Source organism: Bubalus kerabau, chromosome 1, assembly GCF_029407905.1.
Source record: "Bubalus kerabau isolate K-KA32 ecotype Philippines breed swamp buffalo chromosome 1, PCC_UOA_SB_1v2, whole genome shotgun sequence".
Taxonomy (NCBI): domain Eukaryota; kingdom Metazoa; phylum Chordata; class Mammalia; order Artiodactyla; family Bovidae; genus Bubalus; species Bubalus kerabau.
The window spans coordinates 5,066,374-5,082,779 of NC_073624.1; the positions used below are offsets into that span (position 1 = coordinate 5,066,374).

A 16,406-nucleotide genomic window follows, 5' to 3' on the forward strand; every position below is an offset into this window, starting at 1 on the left:
AAGCCACCTCCTGCCACCTTTGGAAGCGTCCTCTTTTATCTCCGCTCAGCCATTGCCACCAGGGAGCCCTCCTGGCGTGCAGCCTCCCAGGGGATACCCTGCCTGGCTCACTGAGGGCCAGTGTGGCCAGCCAGGCTGGTGACCTGGTGACCTCCCAGGCCAGTGGGGGCAGCCGAGCTTTTGAGAGAGGGGTCTGGGCCTGGCCTGGCTCTGGGCGGCTGGCTGCATGTTCACCTCCGGCTCTGCTTAGCAGCTTCGGTGCCAATTTACAGGGAGTGTGGGCGGGAGGCTCGTTAACCCCCAGAAGTGGAGCTGCTTCAGGGGAGATGCGTGGATGGGGGGCCCTTCCAGGCCAGGCTGGGTGGGGGAGGCAGCTCCGCACTACCCCTGTGGTCGCTGCTGCGGCCCTATTTGCATAATTTTGAAGTTGATTGGCCTGAAGGCAACTTCGCTTAATCACAGCTGACAAGTCTCTGGTTGCAACGGCAGCTGCTTCCAATTAGCCGTGTTGGTGCCGTGGTTTGTTAGACTCTCCCAGCAGCCCCTCTCCCAGCCCCCCTTATCAGGCCCAGAAGGGACCCGTGGGGCCTGTAGCTGCCTGGGGAACGTGCCTCCTTCTCCCTGTGTGTGGACAGCCCGGGATGCAGCCGTGGGGCCCTGCCAGCTCCCGGGAGATGCTACCACGCTGGGCTGTGGACTGTGCTTTGGGCACTGAGGCTCCAATGCGGGGGTGCGAAAGCTGGGCTGCCTGGTTTTGTTAATAAAGTTTTATTGGCACACAGCCTCTGCCATGCAGCTCATATTGTCTAGGGATGCTTTCTTGCTCTGATGGCAGCGTTGAGTCATTGGGACCCACAGAGCCCTTAATATGTACTACCTGGCCCTTCACAGAAAAATTTCCCCTCCTCTGACCTAGCCCAGAGGTTCTCACACCTGAGCGGGCGTCAGAATCCCTCGGAAAACTGGTGAAATACAAATTCCTTGTCCCCACCCTGCTTCTAGTCCAACAGGTCCCAGGGGGCCTGCAGCCAGCATTTCTAACCAGCTCCCACATGAAGTACAAGCCCACACTCCAGGTCGCACTGGTCCAGTCACCTCCAGGGTCCCTCACGGCAGTTTCCATCCGCCTCACCCCACTGTGAACACCATCCTCATTAGACAGAAGAGGAAACCAAGGGTCCGAGGGGTCCATGGCTTCTGCACGGTCCTGAGCTGACAAATTCTGGCTCTTCCCCACCACCTGCTATGCCGTTGACCCAGACACCTCTCCCCAGATACAGCATATCCCAGGGTACCCCAGGCCCCCAGCTGGCTCACCAGGCTTGGTCGGTTCCCTATCTGAGCTCTACACTGGGGTCTGCCATTAGTAACCCAACTCCTCGGCAAGTGAGAATGTCAGTCTTCCTTGGGTTGGGGGAGCGTGCTTGCAGGAAATCAGGGCGTCAAGGGCACCTCGTGGGGGCTCAGCTGCCTCTCCTTCCCCCGACGCCTGTACCAGGTTCCACCAGGTTCCCAGCGTCCGATTGGCGTCATCTCCCCGCTGGGACAGAGACCCTGCTGCCACCCTCCGAATCGCCTGCTGTCGCTCTGTGGATGATCGAGGGTGCCTCACACCCAGCACCCTCTTCACCCGTCACCTTCCCGTGACCTGGGAGGGGTGGGGAGGCGCAGGACACCCACCTACAGAGGCTGGGCGATCTGTGCGAGGAGGTCGGGCTACATCACATGGGCCCACCTGGTTTGGGGGCACATTGCTGAGCATAGGAGGATCGGTCATGACCAGTGTCCCCAGTTTATGGACGAGGAGGCCAAGTTACCCGGATTCATGACCAGGAAATTCCTGAAGGGGCAGAGTGTCTGGGACTACCCCGGGAGGAGGTGGGAATCACACAGAGACAGATCCTTACGGGAATCGGAACATCCCGGCAGCAGGGGATAAACATCCTTGACCCCGCCGGCCAGCATGATGGGCGGAACAGGAGCCCCACGTCCCCTGGGGCCACCCCACCACCCCCACTCCCCTCTGTGCCCCTGCCATAGCTGTAGGCATTCTTCAAAAGCACATTTTTCATAGTCCTTTCGGACCGTGCAGGGTGTGACCTGGGGACGGAAGCTCTTCCCTCGGCCCAGGGTTGCTAGAACACCCCGTGACGTTCGTTTGAGCGGCTGCAGGGTGTTTGGTGTTTGGACATCCTGCAATCCTTCTCCAGTCCCTCCAGCTGGACTGTCTCCAGGGTTTCCATCCCATACACAGGGTGGCCAAGAAGGTTCTCGCACCTCGCGCCCGCGGCCAGCAGGGCCTTCGCTGAGCCTGGGGTAGGGGCGTTAGTACTGCTCATCACAGCCTCCTTGCACAGGAGGCTGCCCCGGGCTTGCTGTGGGGCCCTGCTCCCTCCAGGGACCCCTGCCAGCCCTCCAGGCAGACCGGCGTGCGCTGTGATTACAGCCTCTTTTAAAGAGGAGTGAAGGAGTTCCTGCCGTGTCGGGTCGTCACCCGCGGTAAATGCCATGATGCTGCTGTACTTTCATATGATGACGTATGTGCCCAGGATCTGGCTGAGGCAGCCCAGCTCAGAGAGGTCAAGGCACTGGCCCAGGGTCACACAGCCGAGCAGCGGCAGAGCCCAAGGTCGGATCCCTTCCTTCTGGTTCTCCGCAGCTGTGCTGCACCTCAGACCAGAGTCAGGGGAAGCCGTGTTCCCGGGGTGACTGCCACCCCCAACCCGGTCCTGTGTTCATCGCACTGAAGGCACCCTCTCTCCTGCGTGTCTTAGTCTCTCTGCCTCCTCTCTTCCCCGTCCCCACTGCCGAATGCTCTGGTGTGAGTTGAGTCTCAGCTTCACTCCAGCTAGCGGGGTGACCCAGGGTGAGTTACTTAAACTCTCTGTGCCTCAGTTTCCTCATCTATAAACTGAGGGTAAACTCAACACCTCTTGATCGTGAGGATTAAATTAACACCCACCCTCCATCCCGCCAGGCTGGCTCGGGCACTTCTCCCGGGCTCCCACAGCCCCCTGGCTTCATCCTCACAGCGCTGGTCACCCTGGGCTGCCACTGTCCACCTGGATGGTGACTAGATGAGGGGCACCCCGGCCCGTCTGGACCCAGTGCTCTGTCTGCTGTAAGCAGAGCACTTGTGACTTCAGGGGACAAGAAAGGTTTATCTCTGGCCCTGCTCAGGGCAGGCAGGGTCCTGCGATGGGAGGGAGGGAGAGGGAACCAGCCTCCGTTCTGGCCTGGCTTTAAAGGCCACTGTGGCACCAGTCATGACAGAAACACCAGCTACAGACGGGGCAGTGGGACAAGACACAAAGGGCCCTGGGTGTGGAGATGGTACCTGGAGCAGGGAGACCCGGCTGTAGGGGCCCACGGGCCCTTTGACTATGTCCAGAGGGTCACGTGATGTGTTTCCAACAGCAGCCGATGCAGGCAGCTCTCCCTGTAAGAGAGGGCTCCTGCTGCCAGCTGGGGAAGTGCTGGGGGGTGGGGGTGTGTATGGAAGGGGGCAGCCGGGAAGCCAGCCCAGCTGTGGAGTCAGGTGGACACACCCTCCTACTCGGGCTCTGCGTGTCTGGGGTTCCTTTCCCAGAGCGCAGTAGGCTGAACATATTCACCAGTGCATCTCGCCGGGGCAGTGCCCGGCACGGAGGACAGCCTCCAGAAGTGACGCCACTGGCCAGCATCTGGCTAAGCCCTTGGGAGTCTCATCGTGGGATACGTTAGCCCAGATGCGCCTCTGCAGCCCCAGCTCAGCTGCTTCTGAGCCGGGAGACCTCATGAGGACCAGCCTCGGTTTGCTCACATGTAAAATGGGACTCTTTGTGGGGTGTTGTGAAGACAGAAAGGCGGGGAGATCTGAGCCTGGCCCTGGGGACAGTCTCCAGGCAGCACCCCCGGCCCCGGGCCTGAGCTGGGCCCCCGCCACTGAGGCAGGGCCGAGGCTCTCTCCAGCTGCCCGGCCTCCTCTCGCCCCAGAAGGACCCGCTGAGCTCCCATCCACACTGGCCGGCAGCCTTGCTCCTTGGCCTGTATGAGGCCTGACCGAGTCGCTCTCATTTATTGGGGTGTAGGCTTGATCGTGGTTGGGAGTCCGGAAGGCTGGGGCTGTGATGTCCTGGGTGTTCCCAGATCTGCACTGTGTATAGGTACGACTTCCTTTGGAACAAACCCCCCTGAGCCTGGCCAGGAGCCAGGGTCCCTGCCCTGAACAAGCGCCTTGCCTGGGGGAAGAGCCGGGCCAGGCCATGGAGTGACTTTCAGTCCCAGAAGGACATGAGGGGTCCCAGTGAAGGCTGTGTAGGGCAGGTTGTGGGGTGGGGAGCAGGCTCTGGGCAGAGCTAGCAACCCCATATGGGGTACACAGAAGCTGGTCCCGGACCACCAGCTCGGGTCCTCTGCCTGCAGGCTGTGTGACCTCAGGCAAGTTGCAGACCATCTCTGTGCTTTGGTGTCTCCATGTCAAGAGCCTAGCCTAGCTGGCGGATGAATAGAGGGTCAAATGCCCAGACAGGCTCAAGCTTTGTGGACCAGCGAGGAAGATGGGATGGGAGGGAATTTAGAGTGGGGGAAGAAGCATGAGACTCTGACCTAGGGCAGCTCCAGCCCCCTCCCCTAGCCCCCATCCCCTCTTTAAGCTCCTCCCCAAAGCCGGATGCCTTTGGGGCCCTACCCTGGTGACCCGGTACCCTTTCTCACCTGTCCTTCATACCCAGCTCCCCTGATGGTCTCTTCCTGTGCTCGCGCCCAGCTGGCCAGCCTGGCATGGCCAGGCAGAGGACGGGGTAGGCAGACCCCAGGGCCATGGTTAGCCGCCGCCCCTTCCATGTGAGCGTGGGCCGGCCCTGCCTGCCTTCCTTCACCCATCAGGTTCAGTCTTCGTCTCTGCTTCCCGCCCCTTCCTCACCTGAAAGGGCCAAACCCCTGGTTTATGACCCTTGGGGGCAGGCCCCGCAGAGTCCCATCACACCTACTGTGTGCCAGGGGTGCTCACAGGGCCCTGCCTCCTGCTCCCACTGCAGCCGCCCCCTCCCTGAGCCGGGTCCCACCCCTTGGCCTTTGCACTCGCCCGGCTCCCTGCTGGCGTGCTCCCTTGCCAGGCTCACCTCACCCGGTCTGGAGGAGCCTGCTGATCTCACCGATCTTGTTTTCCTTGGGGACACCCTCGATCCAGACCAGGTCAGGGCCTGCCTCTGTGCTTAGGGGCCCCGAGTCACTGCACATGGAATCTGGCTGGCTCCATGGGAGACGGGACGGGTCTGTTCAGCCCACCACTGTGTCTGCGGTCCCTAGCCCAATGCTGCTGGATGGAGGCCTCCCCCACCTCCGTGGCCGCTCCCAACAGTCCTTCAAGGGGGGCATGTTATCCCCACTTACAGATGAGAAACTGAGGCTGTGCTTACTTCTCTTCTCCTCAGTGAAGAAGAGTCCCTGGAGCCAGAGCCCCCTCCCACAGAAGGAGCTGGAAAGGGGCCCCCAGAGTGGGGAGAGAAATCAGGGCGCCCTCTGACAGTCTGCGGGTCTGTCTTTCCTCTCCCTGGCCTGACACTTTTAAGTGATTCATTCTTCATGTGATATTTTTGTGTTTCTCCACTGGGGAAAAAAATACCGCTGGGATTTCCAGGGGTTGGTTGTTTTATCTCCATGGTGTAGCCAAATAACTTGAGAGAACATAGAGGCAGAGGGCTTCCTGAGCTCTCAGCTAAGCCCTCTCCTTAACCGGGAGTGGGGGACCAACGTGCCTTTGGCCGTGGCCCCAAGCAGGGAGCCGAGCATCCAGGCCTCCAGCCCAGCCTCAGCTGCATGCCCTTGGGTGGATGGCGCCCCTCCCTGGGCCTCAGTTTCCCTACCTGTGAAATGGGGGAGCAGCAATGCCGGCCTCAAACATTCAAGGAAGGGGCCTGCATGGAGGGCCTGGTGAGAGCCCAGGAAGGGTGGACGGAAACTAGCCAGGATTAGAACTTGAACCCAGAACCGGGTTGGTGGGGGTGGGGAGGAGGCCCTTCCGGGGATCAACTAGAATGTTCTCTTGAGGGAGGGACTGGGCGAGCAGGTGGTTTCCAAGTTGCTGGTGCCCTGCACGTAGTCCCATGGTCACGCCCGCTCCGACACCCCACAGGGGTCACCTTGCAGAGCTCACTGCTCCCCTCCTGAGTTGACCCTACACTGGCCATGTACAGCAAGCACTATCAAGCCTGCCTGATACGGGGACGGTGGGTGGGGTCGGGGGATGTAGATCCAGGACTCTGCGCTGTCCCACCTGGGCTCCCCGAGACTCTGGAGTTGGTTTCTTGGCTTGGGTGCACGGCATCCACCCAGGGCTGACCCCTGAGGTCACTCCTGGTGTCGGCAGTGAAAGTTGCCCTCCTGTCTCAGCGAGAGTCACGCTCAGGCCCCGGACTGCATCTCACCTGTTCCCATAGGAATGCGCTCTTGGCAATAAAGCCAACCTGGCATTCAGGTCCATGAGTGTTGACAGAGTTCCTGCTCTTGGGGCAGCAAACATATATTCAGCACCTACTGTGTGCAAAGCGTCCTCTGTGGGGGGGTAGAGAGGCACAGAACGCCCCCACCCCACCCCAAGGAGCTTGTGCAGCACAGGGAAGCAATTAACAATCAGACAAAGCGGAAGTCACACACGCGTGATCAGTCACTCAGTCGAGTCCGGCTCTTTGCGACCGCATGGACCATTAGCCCGCCAGGCTTCTCTGTCTGTGGGATTTTCCAGGCAAGAAGTACCTTGGAGTGGGTTGCCATTTCCTCCTCCAGGGGATCTTCCCGACTCAGGGATTGGACCCGTGTCTCCTGCGTTGGCAGATGGCTTCTTTACCACTGTACCACCTGGGAAGCTGGAAGGAAGTCAGTGCTAACTAAGGGCACTACTCTTGAAAGGAAGAATTCAAACCTACTTTGCTTTGCTCAAGGGCACACAGCAACCTCTCAGGGACCGAACCCGTCAGCTTTAGAAACAACAGTAGGTGCCAGCAGGCGAGAGCCGTCTACGGAGCATTTGCTAACGTGCTAGATGTGCTGGCTGCCGTGCTCGCAGTTCTGGTGCTTCCCGTCTTTCTCACCCCAGCAAGCGGCAGGGTCATGGTTCCCATCTTACAGATGAGGAAGCCCAGAAGACTCAGCTACTTAGCAGCAGGACCCAGATTCTAGGCCAGGGGAGACCAGCTCCAAAACCTGTGCCATCACCCCCGGCACCCACTCTGAGCCCCTGCTTGGGGTCAGACAAACCTGAGTTCGAAACCCAGGCCTGCCACCCTCCAATTCTAAGCAAGCCACTTAGGCTCTCTGAGCTCAATGTATTTGAAAAATAGAAATGATAATATCTGCATTCATTCAACCTCTCCAACAAGTGTTTAAAAGGGCTTACTTGTGTGCCATTAATGGAGAATTTGCTAATTGACTTAGATGTGCTGGGTGCCCTGCTACCAATTCTGGTCCTTTCCATCTGCCTGCAGTGCAGGAGACCTTGGTTTGAACCCTGGGTCAGGAAGATTCTCTGGAAAAGGGGATGGCAACCCATTCCATTTGGGGTCGCAAAGATTCGGACACAACTAAGCAACTGAACTGAACTGAACCCACTCCAGTATTCTTGCCTGGAGAGTCTCATGGACAGAGGAGCCTGGCGGGCTACGGCCCACGGGGTCACAAAGAGTCGGACACGACTGAGCGACTGACACTGCCATGTGCCGGGCTCTATGTTGCTGCTGCTGCTGCTGCTAAGTCGCTTCAGTAGTGTCTGACTCTGTGTGACCCCATAGACGGCAGACCACCTGGCTCCCCTGTCCCTGGGATTCTCCAGGCAAGAACACTGGAGTGGGTTGCCATTTCCTTCTCCAGTGCATGAAAGTGAAAAGTGAAAGTGAAGTTGCTCAGTCGTGTCCGACCCTCAGCGACCCCATGGACTGCAGCCTACCAGGCTCCTCTGTCCATGGGACATTCCAGGCAAGAGTACTGGAGTGGGGTGCCATTGCCTTCTCAGGGGCTCTATGTTACATCGTGGCAAAACCAAGCAGTGTCAGCCGGACCAGCTTCACGGTGTGCAGTCCGTGCTCAGAGGATCCACACTTGGTTTAATGCTCGGCCTTTGCTGTCTACGAATGCTTGGTGATTCTTGAACGAAGATATTTCTCTGTATTTTTCATTTTGCACTGGGCCCTGCAAACTATGCCACCGGTTCTGGGTCTCAGCCCTTATCCAGTTTACAGTCTGCAGTCTAGGGGAGCAGACAGACATAGCTCAGGCAGAGCCACTGTACGCAGCATGCAACTATAAACCACCAACTGTATGCAGAGAGGTCGACAGGCTGTGAGCGCACACAGCAGGGTTCCTGACCTTATACCTAGGTCAGGGGGACACCTCTTGGTGGACACTGGCTCTGGGGGATTCATCTGAATCCGCCAGGTGAGGGGTGGGCACAGGATTGGGTGGGGGCCATGGTAAAGGGGCTGCAGGGAGGTCAGTGTGGCTGGAAGGTGGGCCTCCTGGCCAGGGAGGGGTCAGGACCCTGGCAGGAATCTGGCCTTCACCCCAGTGCTGTGGGAGGCGCTTGGAAGGTTTTTTGTGTTTTGTGTGTGGGGGTTTTATTCAGCTACACTGGGTCTTAGTTGCAGCATATGGGATCTAGTTCCCTGACCAGGGATCGAACCCCAGTCCCTGCATCGGGAGTGAGTGAAAGTCGCTCAGTCGTGTCCAACTCTTTGCGACCCCATGGACTATATACATCATGGAATTCTCTGGGCCTGAATACTGGAGTGGGTAGCCTTTTCCTTCTCCAAGGGATCTTCCCAACCCAGGGATTGAACCAAGGTCTCCTGCATTGCAGGTGGATTCTTTACCAGCTGAGCCACCAGGGAAGGCAAAGTCTTAACCACTGGACCACCAAGAAAGTCCCCCCTTGGAAGGTTTTAATCAGGAATGGTACAATGGGATTTGCATTTTGAAAGGCAGCTCTCTGACTTTGAGGGGAGGGTGGGTTTCAGGCACAGGGGTGCCGGGAGGCCCCATGTGCTTGACTGATTCACAGAGAGAGTGCAGGCCATCAAGGCGGGTGCAGCGTGGCCCTCCGGGCCTGCGTGAGGTTGAGAAGATGGGGAAGGGCACCCAACACAGGCTATGGCCATGACTGCTGGCCTGAGTCCGGCCCACTTCCTGGCTTCCCGCCTGCCCTCCACAGGCCCTCAGGGTCAGGAGGACACGCTCTGATCTTGCTTCACACTGGCATCTATTCCTGGACTTCACGTTTGGACTGAAATTTCATAACCTCGAAGTGGGCGTTGTCCTTAACACAAAGGTTCACAAACTCAGGATTATGGAAGGGCCCGGACGCTTGAGGACTTGCTGGGGGGTAAACTCGCCACCGATGCTGCGTGTGCCGGTCCCCAGTGTGTGTGGGTCATGGCAGGGAGGGGTGCATGCCTGTGCCCGTGTGTGCAGTTGCAGACACGTGTGTGCACACGTGGGCTGCCTGGAGTGTGACACACCCGCCTGCCCGTGGGGACCAGGCGCAGGAGCAGAGCGCGGTCTTTGAATCCTGGCTCTGCCCTGCCTGCCTCTCCACCTGCACCCCAGGGAGGGCAGGGGAACAGCCCTCAGGGTGTCAAGAAGTAGTCCTCGCCTCCCGGCCCAGGGCGGGCGCCCAGCCGCTGTCTCCAGGGTTAGTTCCAAAACCCGTTTTGTGGGCACCTGTTCTGCCCGCAGGACTGTTCATGAGGCCCCAGAGGGCTCTGCCCTTGTTTTATTACTAATTCACAGAGCTCATACTGCTGTTAATAAGAAGAACACCCAGGCGTAGGTACTAGCTCATCGTGGGATCACTTGCTTCCTGACTCTCCCCCACAGTCCCTGTGCCATCCCGTGGCAGCCAGACCTGGTCCTTCTTGTCTGTGGCTGAACCCCAATGCCACCCAGCCCTGGGTTTGGCCCCTAGCAGAGGTCTGTTCACTGATGGGCATGCAAAAGAGGACCCGTTCTCTGGACGGTAGGGGTCAAGAGGGTGAGCCGCCTCACCAGCTTCCTGGACCAGGTGGCGTTTGAGCCAGGCCTTGTGGTAGGTCCGATGTGGACCCTGGAGTTGGGGGAAGGGATGCCCAGGGAAGGGCCAGCCTGAGCAGAGGCCCTGACTCCTGTGCTCTGCCACCTGTGCCCGGTGCCCAGGAGGGTGGCATGGGACCTGTCCTTGCCCCACAGAGCTGCAGCCCTGCAGGGATGGGCCAAGGTGGGAAGTGTTTGGGTGACAGATGCGTAACTAGTCACGGGCCTTTCTTCGTCCTCGATGTTGTGAAATAATACAGGGCTCAAGTGGCGGGGTCTGAAGAGGACAGGCGCCCCCTCGGCAAGGGGTCTGGGTTCTCCACACCCCCCTGCCTGCCACTTGTTTTTCTCCAACCCATTTGCTTTCAAGTCAGGACACAAACTGAGCAGGCAGCATGCTCTCAACCATGCCAGCGTTTGGAGCCCACCCGGGGGAGTGAGAGAATTAGAGGGAGGGAAGCTTCACTGAGAGATGGGCACCCCCGCTGAACCTTGAAAGCTGGTTCCAGGCTTACAGGGCGTGGACTTGAACCTGAGGAGGTGGGCGGGTGGTTGGATGGGCACTTTGGGAAGCTGGTCCTAGGCCCGCAGGACCCGGCCTGGTGGGCGAGGCTGGGGCAGAGCCAGCTGGGGGCCAGCAAGGAACGGCGCTCCCCACGGACACTTCTGAGCTCCAAGCCCTGTTTCCAAGCCCTCAGATGCGTCACTTCGTTCAATCATCCTAAGGACTCTGTGAATTAGCTACTATTTTTATCCTCCTTTTAGGGCCAAGGAGACTTGTCCCAGGACACACAGGGAGTGGTGACAAAAGGTGGAGCCAGGCAGTGTGGCCCAAGTTCAAGGCCTGCCCTTCGAGCCCCGCTGGCCTTGACCTGGTCCAGGCAAGAACTGATGCTCTTGGCCACACCTAGGGGAGCTCGTGGTAGGGTGAGCAGGGGTCTGGGAGAAGCTGGGAGAGGAGGAGAGTCTAGGTTTTGGGCCAGTGGCCGCCAGGCGTGCGGGGTCCTGGGGGGCCGGGGTCTGGGGCAGCAGCCCCCTGCCCAGCGCCCAAGGCCCAGCGCCCCTCCCCACCGCTGCCCCCGTCCCCAGCCCTGCCTGGCCTGGCTGACTCGAGAACTGATCTGTTGTTGCTGGTGGGGTTTAATTCATCTTCGCCGGCTCTGTTTCTCTTCACATGCCCTCCTTCCCTTACACTCAGGCCTTGCCAAATTCGGTGTTTAAAAATACTCCTCGGATCTGGGAACAGCAGTCCCCGGCTGACCCGAGGGGTGGACGCGGAGATGCGTGCTTGACACGTGCTTCTGGAGGCCGTCCGCTCTGGGAGGCCCGCTCAGCCAGAACGTTCTCCCCGCGATGCGAGCTTTTTACCATCGGCCACCAGCTCCCACGGTGGGCAGTTTACTGGTTCTCAGAAAATAGAACCTGGGACGATCAATTAGAGCTTCTCTCATAGCCCAGTCGGTAAAGAATCCACCTATAGTGCAGGAGACCTAGGTTCGATCCCTGAGTCCGGAAGATCCCCTGGAGAAGGAAATGGCAACCCACAGCAGTATTCTTGCCTGGGAAATCCTATGACAGAGGACCCTGGCGGGCTACAGTCCATGGTGTCTCAAGAGTCGGACATGACTGAGCGACTAAACCACCATGATAAATTGAATTTGTCTGTAGTAGATGTGCCTTCTGGGGGTTGGGGGGCTCTGGAGGCCCTGGAAACTCCTAGGTGCCTAGAGGGACCGCCTGCTTGGAGACTGGGCTTGCTCCCTGGTGGAGCTGGTGGGCAGCTGTGTGACCGCAGGCAAGTCGCTTCACCTCTCTGAGCCTCGGTGTCCTTTACCAGATGGGTGTTTGATGGCTGCTTGATCGGGCTGTCGGGGATCATCTGAGAAAACATGGCGAAAAGCCAGCACACAGCACCCATGGAGAAGCCGGCTGGTCTGAGCTAGCCCCGGGGCGCAGCCCCAGAGGCAGGGCCAGCCCTGCGGGGCAGGACTGGGGGAGCTGCTCGCTCTCCAGCCCCAACTCCTGCCTCTGCTGGGGAGGCTGCCCCCAAATGTCACCAGTGTGACACACCCAGGTCCCCCTCTGCAGGCTCCGAGGAGGGGCTGAGGCGAATGTGGGTGCTGCAGACGGCGTGACCTCTGGGCTGGCCTTCTCATGGGAACCCCGCAGGGCTGGTATCCAAAGCCGCTTTGTTCTGGCCCAGCCGGGAACAGAGTCGCTGGCTGGCTTTGAGCTTTGCTGTCTTGGGTCGTGACAAATGGAATTTTTATGTAAGTTCCCAGTAACTCTCTGCGGGGTTTTCTTTCCACCACAAATTCAGCCTTCAGTGCTGACACCTCAGCTGCCCGGTGGGGGCCTGGGGAGGTGGGCAGCCCCCACCCCAACCCCTGTCCCACCAGCAGGGCTGCGGCATCCGTCACCCACTGACTCATCCTAGGCGGCCACACAGGGGGACGTGGTGGGGATTGGAGGCATGAATGGGGGAGGGGGCTGAGCAGATCACAGGAGGGCTCCGCTGGACGGGGGGATGGACGCGGCAGGCACAGCACATCCCCATGGTGGGTACACCTGTGCTGGACGGGACCCTCACACCCACAGCAGGCCCTGAGGCCATTGTTGCTTCAGTGCCCCCAAGAAGCCAAGAATCAGAGTCAGCCAGGCGGGGGCTCTCACCCAGGCTATGCCAAGCCCTGACCCGGGACTTTCATGGTCTGATAGAACAGGGCATGAGGACCAGTCCTATAAGATAGAGCTGGTGGGCACCCTCACCCAGCACACCCTGAGTCCCTAGAACCCAGCCAAGGCCATGGCCCAGAGCAGGGCAGGCGGGGGGTGGGGGGGGTGGTCAATGAGTGGATGCTGAGAGAATACATAAATGAATCATTGAATTAACACATTAATGAGAGATGAGTTGGAATATGATGAGCCTCAATGGAGGGACAAGCTGCTTCCAGCTGATGGAATCAAGGCAGGCTTCCTGGAGGAGGTGGCATTAGACCAGCTTCTAAGGTGGTACAGGATTTAGTCTCACAGGAAAGAGAGGAGGGCACCCCAGGTGTGAGTGACAGCCCCCCTCCATACGTGCAGGGCTTTGTAGGGAGTAGGGGCAGCATGAGGGAGGGCTGGTCTCGTGGCGGAGGAGGACCCCCACCCTAGCATTTGTTCAGTGAACCCACGAGCTCTCAGATTGCAGCCCCGGCTCAAAAAAGGGTGGCCCCACCCTACAGGGGCCAGAGGAGCCCAGAGTCTGGAGGCCATCTTGGCCCTCAGGGAACCCTCAGCTTACCCACCTGCAGAATGGGGGCTCAGGACCTGTCACTCCCCACCCCTCACAGGGCCTTTTCCTGGGTTGATCCTTAGGTCTCCCCAGTAGAAATCCTTTCCTAAGCACTTTCAAATGCTTTAATCTCCTTCATCCTCCCAGGAGTGCCCTGAGAGAGGCGGGGAGGAGGCCCAGACTCAGAGCAATTAAGAAGCTGGAAGCCCGTGGGGGCAGGGCTGCTCGTGGTGGGGGGGAGCAGAGAGGCCTGGGTGGAGGGGTGGGCGGGGGCACTCCCCAGGGGCTGGCACCGACGTCACCGTGAGTGAGCACTGTGTTCAGGCATTTGGGCTGCGTCTCCCGGCCCTGCCACCCTCTTTTCCTATTCTGGCTCACCACACTTCAGAGCCACCCTGACACGCTGGTGCCTCCCTGCCGCCCCTGCTCCAAGTGAGCTGCCCGGGGAGGGGCCACAGAGCAGGGGCAGGGATCTGCCTGAGGGTACCCCGTGTTTGGTGGTGAATCTGACCCCCTCTCCTGGTCCGACATTTCCAGCCTCTGAGCTGCCCCCCACCGCCCCGGTAGCTTCCTGCCTCCACTCAGGATTCAGAGCTGCCCCAGACCCATGCTGGGGTCCCCGAGCTCTCCCTGGTCGGGAGAGCTGGGAGGGCAGAGGGTGGTGCACAGGACCTCACTTGACCCAGAACGTGGCACATAGTAGGTGCTCAGCAAATCCATCCCCAGCCACATGCAGCCACAACCCCGGTGGGGCTCTAGCAGTCCACGCCGAGTACACAGGGGACGCTTGGGCCTCCTCCCCAGCCTGAGTACACAGGGGACGCTTGGGCCTCCTCCCCAGCCTGAGCTCTCAAACCCCTGGGGAGTGGGGGTGATGATAGTCAGGGAACATGTCCCTCAGGTTTTTCCTGAGGCCTCAACAACCTGATGTAAAGTAGCCAGGGAGGGCCAAAGCCCTGCCCTAGGGGGCTTGTGGGTGCCCGCCCCTCCCCCTCCTTCCCTGGCTCCCTGCTGCTCCCACCTCAGGGCCTCTGTACCTGCTGCCCCCTTGGTCTGCAACACTTCCTCCACCCCCACCATCCACCTCCAGAACTCTGTCCTCATCCCAAACGGGAGCTCTGTCCCCAAGGAGCACTCTCTCCACCTCCCCCAGCCCCCCACCCCGCCATCCTACTTCCTGCCTCTGTGAACTTGATTCCGTTAGGGACCTCGGACGACCCGGGACCCCCCAGTATGTGTCTTTTTGTGCGTCTGGTTTGCTTCACTGAGTGTAGCGGCCTCGGGGCTCATCCGGGTTGCCGCCTGTGGCAGCGTTTCCTCGCTTTTGAAGGCTGAGTGATGCTCCACGGTTAGCACCTGCCACGTGCTGTTTACCCGTCGCCCGTCGATGTGCACTCAGGCTGTCCCTTCCCTTCACTACTGTGAACTGTGCTGCTGTGGACGTGGGTGGACACGTATCCGAGTCTCTGCTTTCGGTGTTTGGGGTGTGACCCCAGGGGGCTCGTAGCCTGTGGACCCCTCATCCATTTGTCTGTGCCCTGTCAGCTCTGCTGAGTGTGTTGGCTCGTTGCTGGGTCCCTAATGCCTGGAAGGTGCTGGCTGGATGCATGCTTGCGGTGGGGGTTGGAGGGTGGGGCAGGGAGGGGGTCAGGGCAGGGGCGGTGGAGGGAAGTCCCCGTTAGAACACAGCAGGGAGACCTGGGTCCTGCCGGCCCCTAGCAGCTGCACGAGCTCACTTCTAGTCCCCTTGCTCACCCCCATTCTCATTCCCATGCCCACCACCCTCAGCCTGCTGGTTATTTCCACCACCTGATCCATCCGCACCCCTTTGATGAAGTCTGGTTTTGCCGTGAAAAGAAAGGGAGGTGACAGTTGACTGGTTGGGGAACTCATCCAGCCCAGAAAGGAAATTGGATGGCGGCATTGCCATCATCCGCATCCTGGCCCCTGCTCCGGCACACTCGCGTCCCTGCCCATGCCTGCTGGCCCCGCCGCAGGCAGCAGAGCCAGTGGTCCGCTCCGCAGGCAGGACGGCCCGCAGCTGGCCTCTCTCGGCTCTCGTTCTACAGGCAGCGCTCGACGGATCGATGCAAGCCAAACGATGACCAGTTGTGGCCAGCAGCCCTTGAACGTGCTCGCCATCCTCTCGTTGCTGATTTCTGCAGGTAGGACCCCCCAGGATGCTCAGTGGGAGGTGGGCAGTGGGGGCGGGGGGTGGGCAGGGACAGGCGGTTCCTTCCCGGGGTCACTGCTAGCCCAGCCCGAGTTATGGGTGCTAACGGGAGTCACCCTCGTGAGGAGCTAACATTCGGCGAGGCCCCCTGTGTGCCTGTCTCGGGGAGCTCCGCTGGAAGATTCTCGAGGATGCTGTGGGGGTATCGCAGGCTGCCATCAAGCCCTAGGAGAAGCCCTTATGTGCAGTGGCTTCTCTCCTGGGCCTGGCAAGTCGAAGTCAGGCTGTAGTCACCTCATTGTGCAGAGGAGGAAACTGAGGCTTGGAGAGGGAACTGGGCAGCCTGAGATGGCACAGCTGGTGAGGGGCTGGATTCCAACCCAGCAGCATCATGCCAGGTCCCCGGCCCCCAGCACCCGACAGTCTCCGAGGTCCGCCCCTCCCCGATCCCAGCAGGAGGGCTCTCATGCACCCCTTCACCAAGATGAACATATACCACGTCCTTCATTTGCCTCCGCGTGAAGCTGGCTGCCTAGAGAAGGGGCACCCGCCTCTGCCATCGGGGCTGGCCCTGCTCTCAGCAAGGCGCCTGCTGGCTCTGTGTCTCTCCCTCTGTCTGCGTGCCTCTCTGTTTCTTGGTGTCTCTCTCTGCCCCGTCCCTCTCCCCCTCTTGCCCTTGTCTCTGTCTTTCTCAGGCAGGCATGCACGTAACCCCTCCTCGCCTCTTGCTCTGATAGGGTTGTGGGTGCCAGCCTGCAGCTTCAGGTCCCTTGCCCCTTTGCTGGCCATTGTGGCTCAGAAGGAGGCCATGAAGGGCCCCTGGGGTGGCAGAGCCCAAGCCAGGCCAAGGCCAGGGGTCTGGGAGTGGCCACCGTGCACAGAACTCCTTCTCCACGGTGGCTTTCCTGAGTGTTAGCT

General features: G+C 59.9%; 1 protein-coding gene across 2 annotated transcripts in view; it reads left to right on the forward strand.

Annotated features, from left to right (window-relative positions):
• SHISAL1 (shisa like 1) overlaps positions 1 to 16,406 on the forward strand; it is a 79,259-nt gene that overhangs the window by 14,252 nt on the left and 48,601 nt on the right. For both annotated transcript variants that reach the window (XM_055565354.1, XM_055565312.1), the window contains exon 2: positions 15,385 to 15,480. In XM_055565354.1, coding sequence (XP_055421329.1) covers positions 15,417 to 15,480 — 64 coding nt within the window. In that variant the 5' untranslated portion in view covers positions 15,385 to 15,416. The remainder of the gene's footprint in view (positions 1 to 15,384; positions 15,481 to 16,406) is intronic.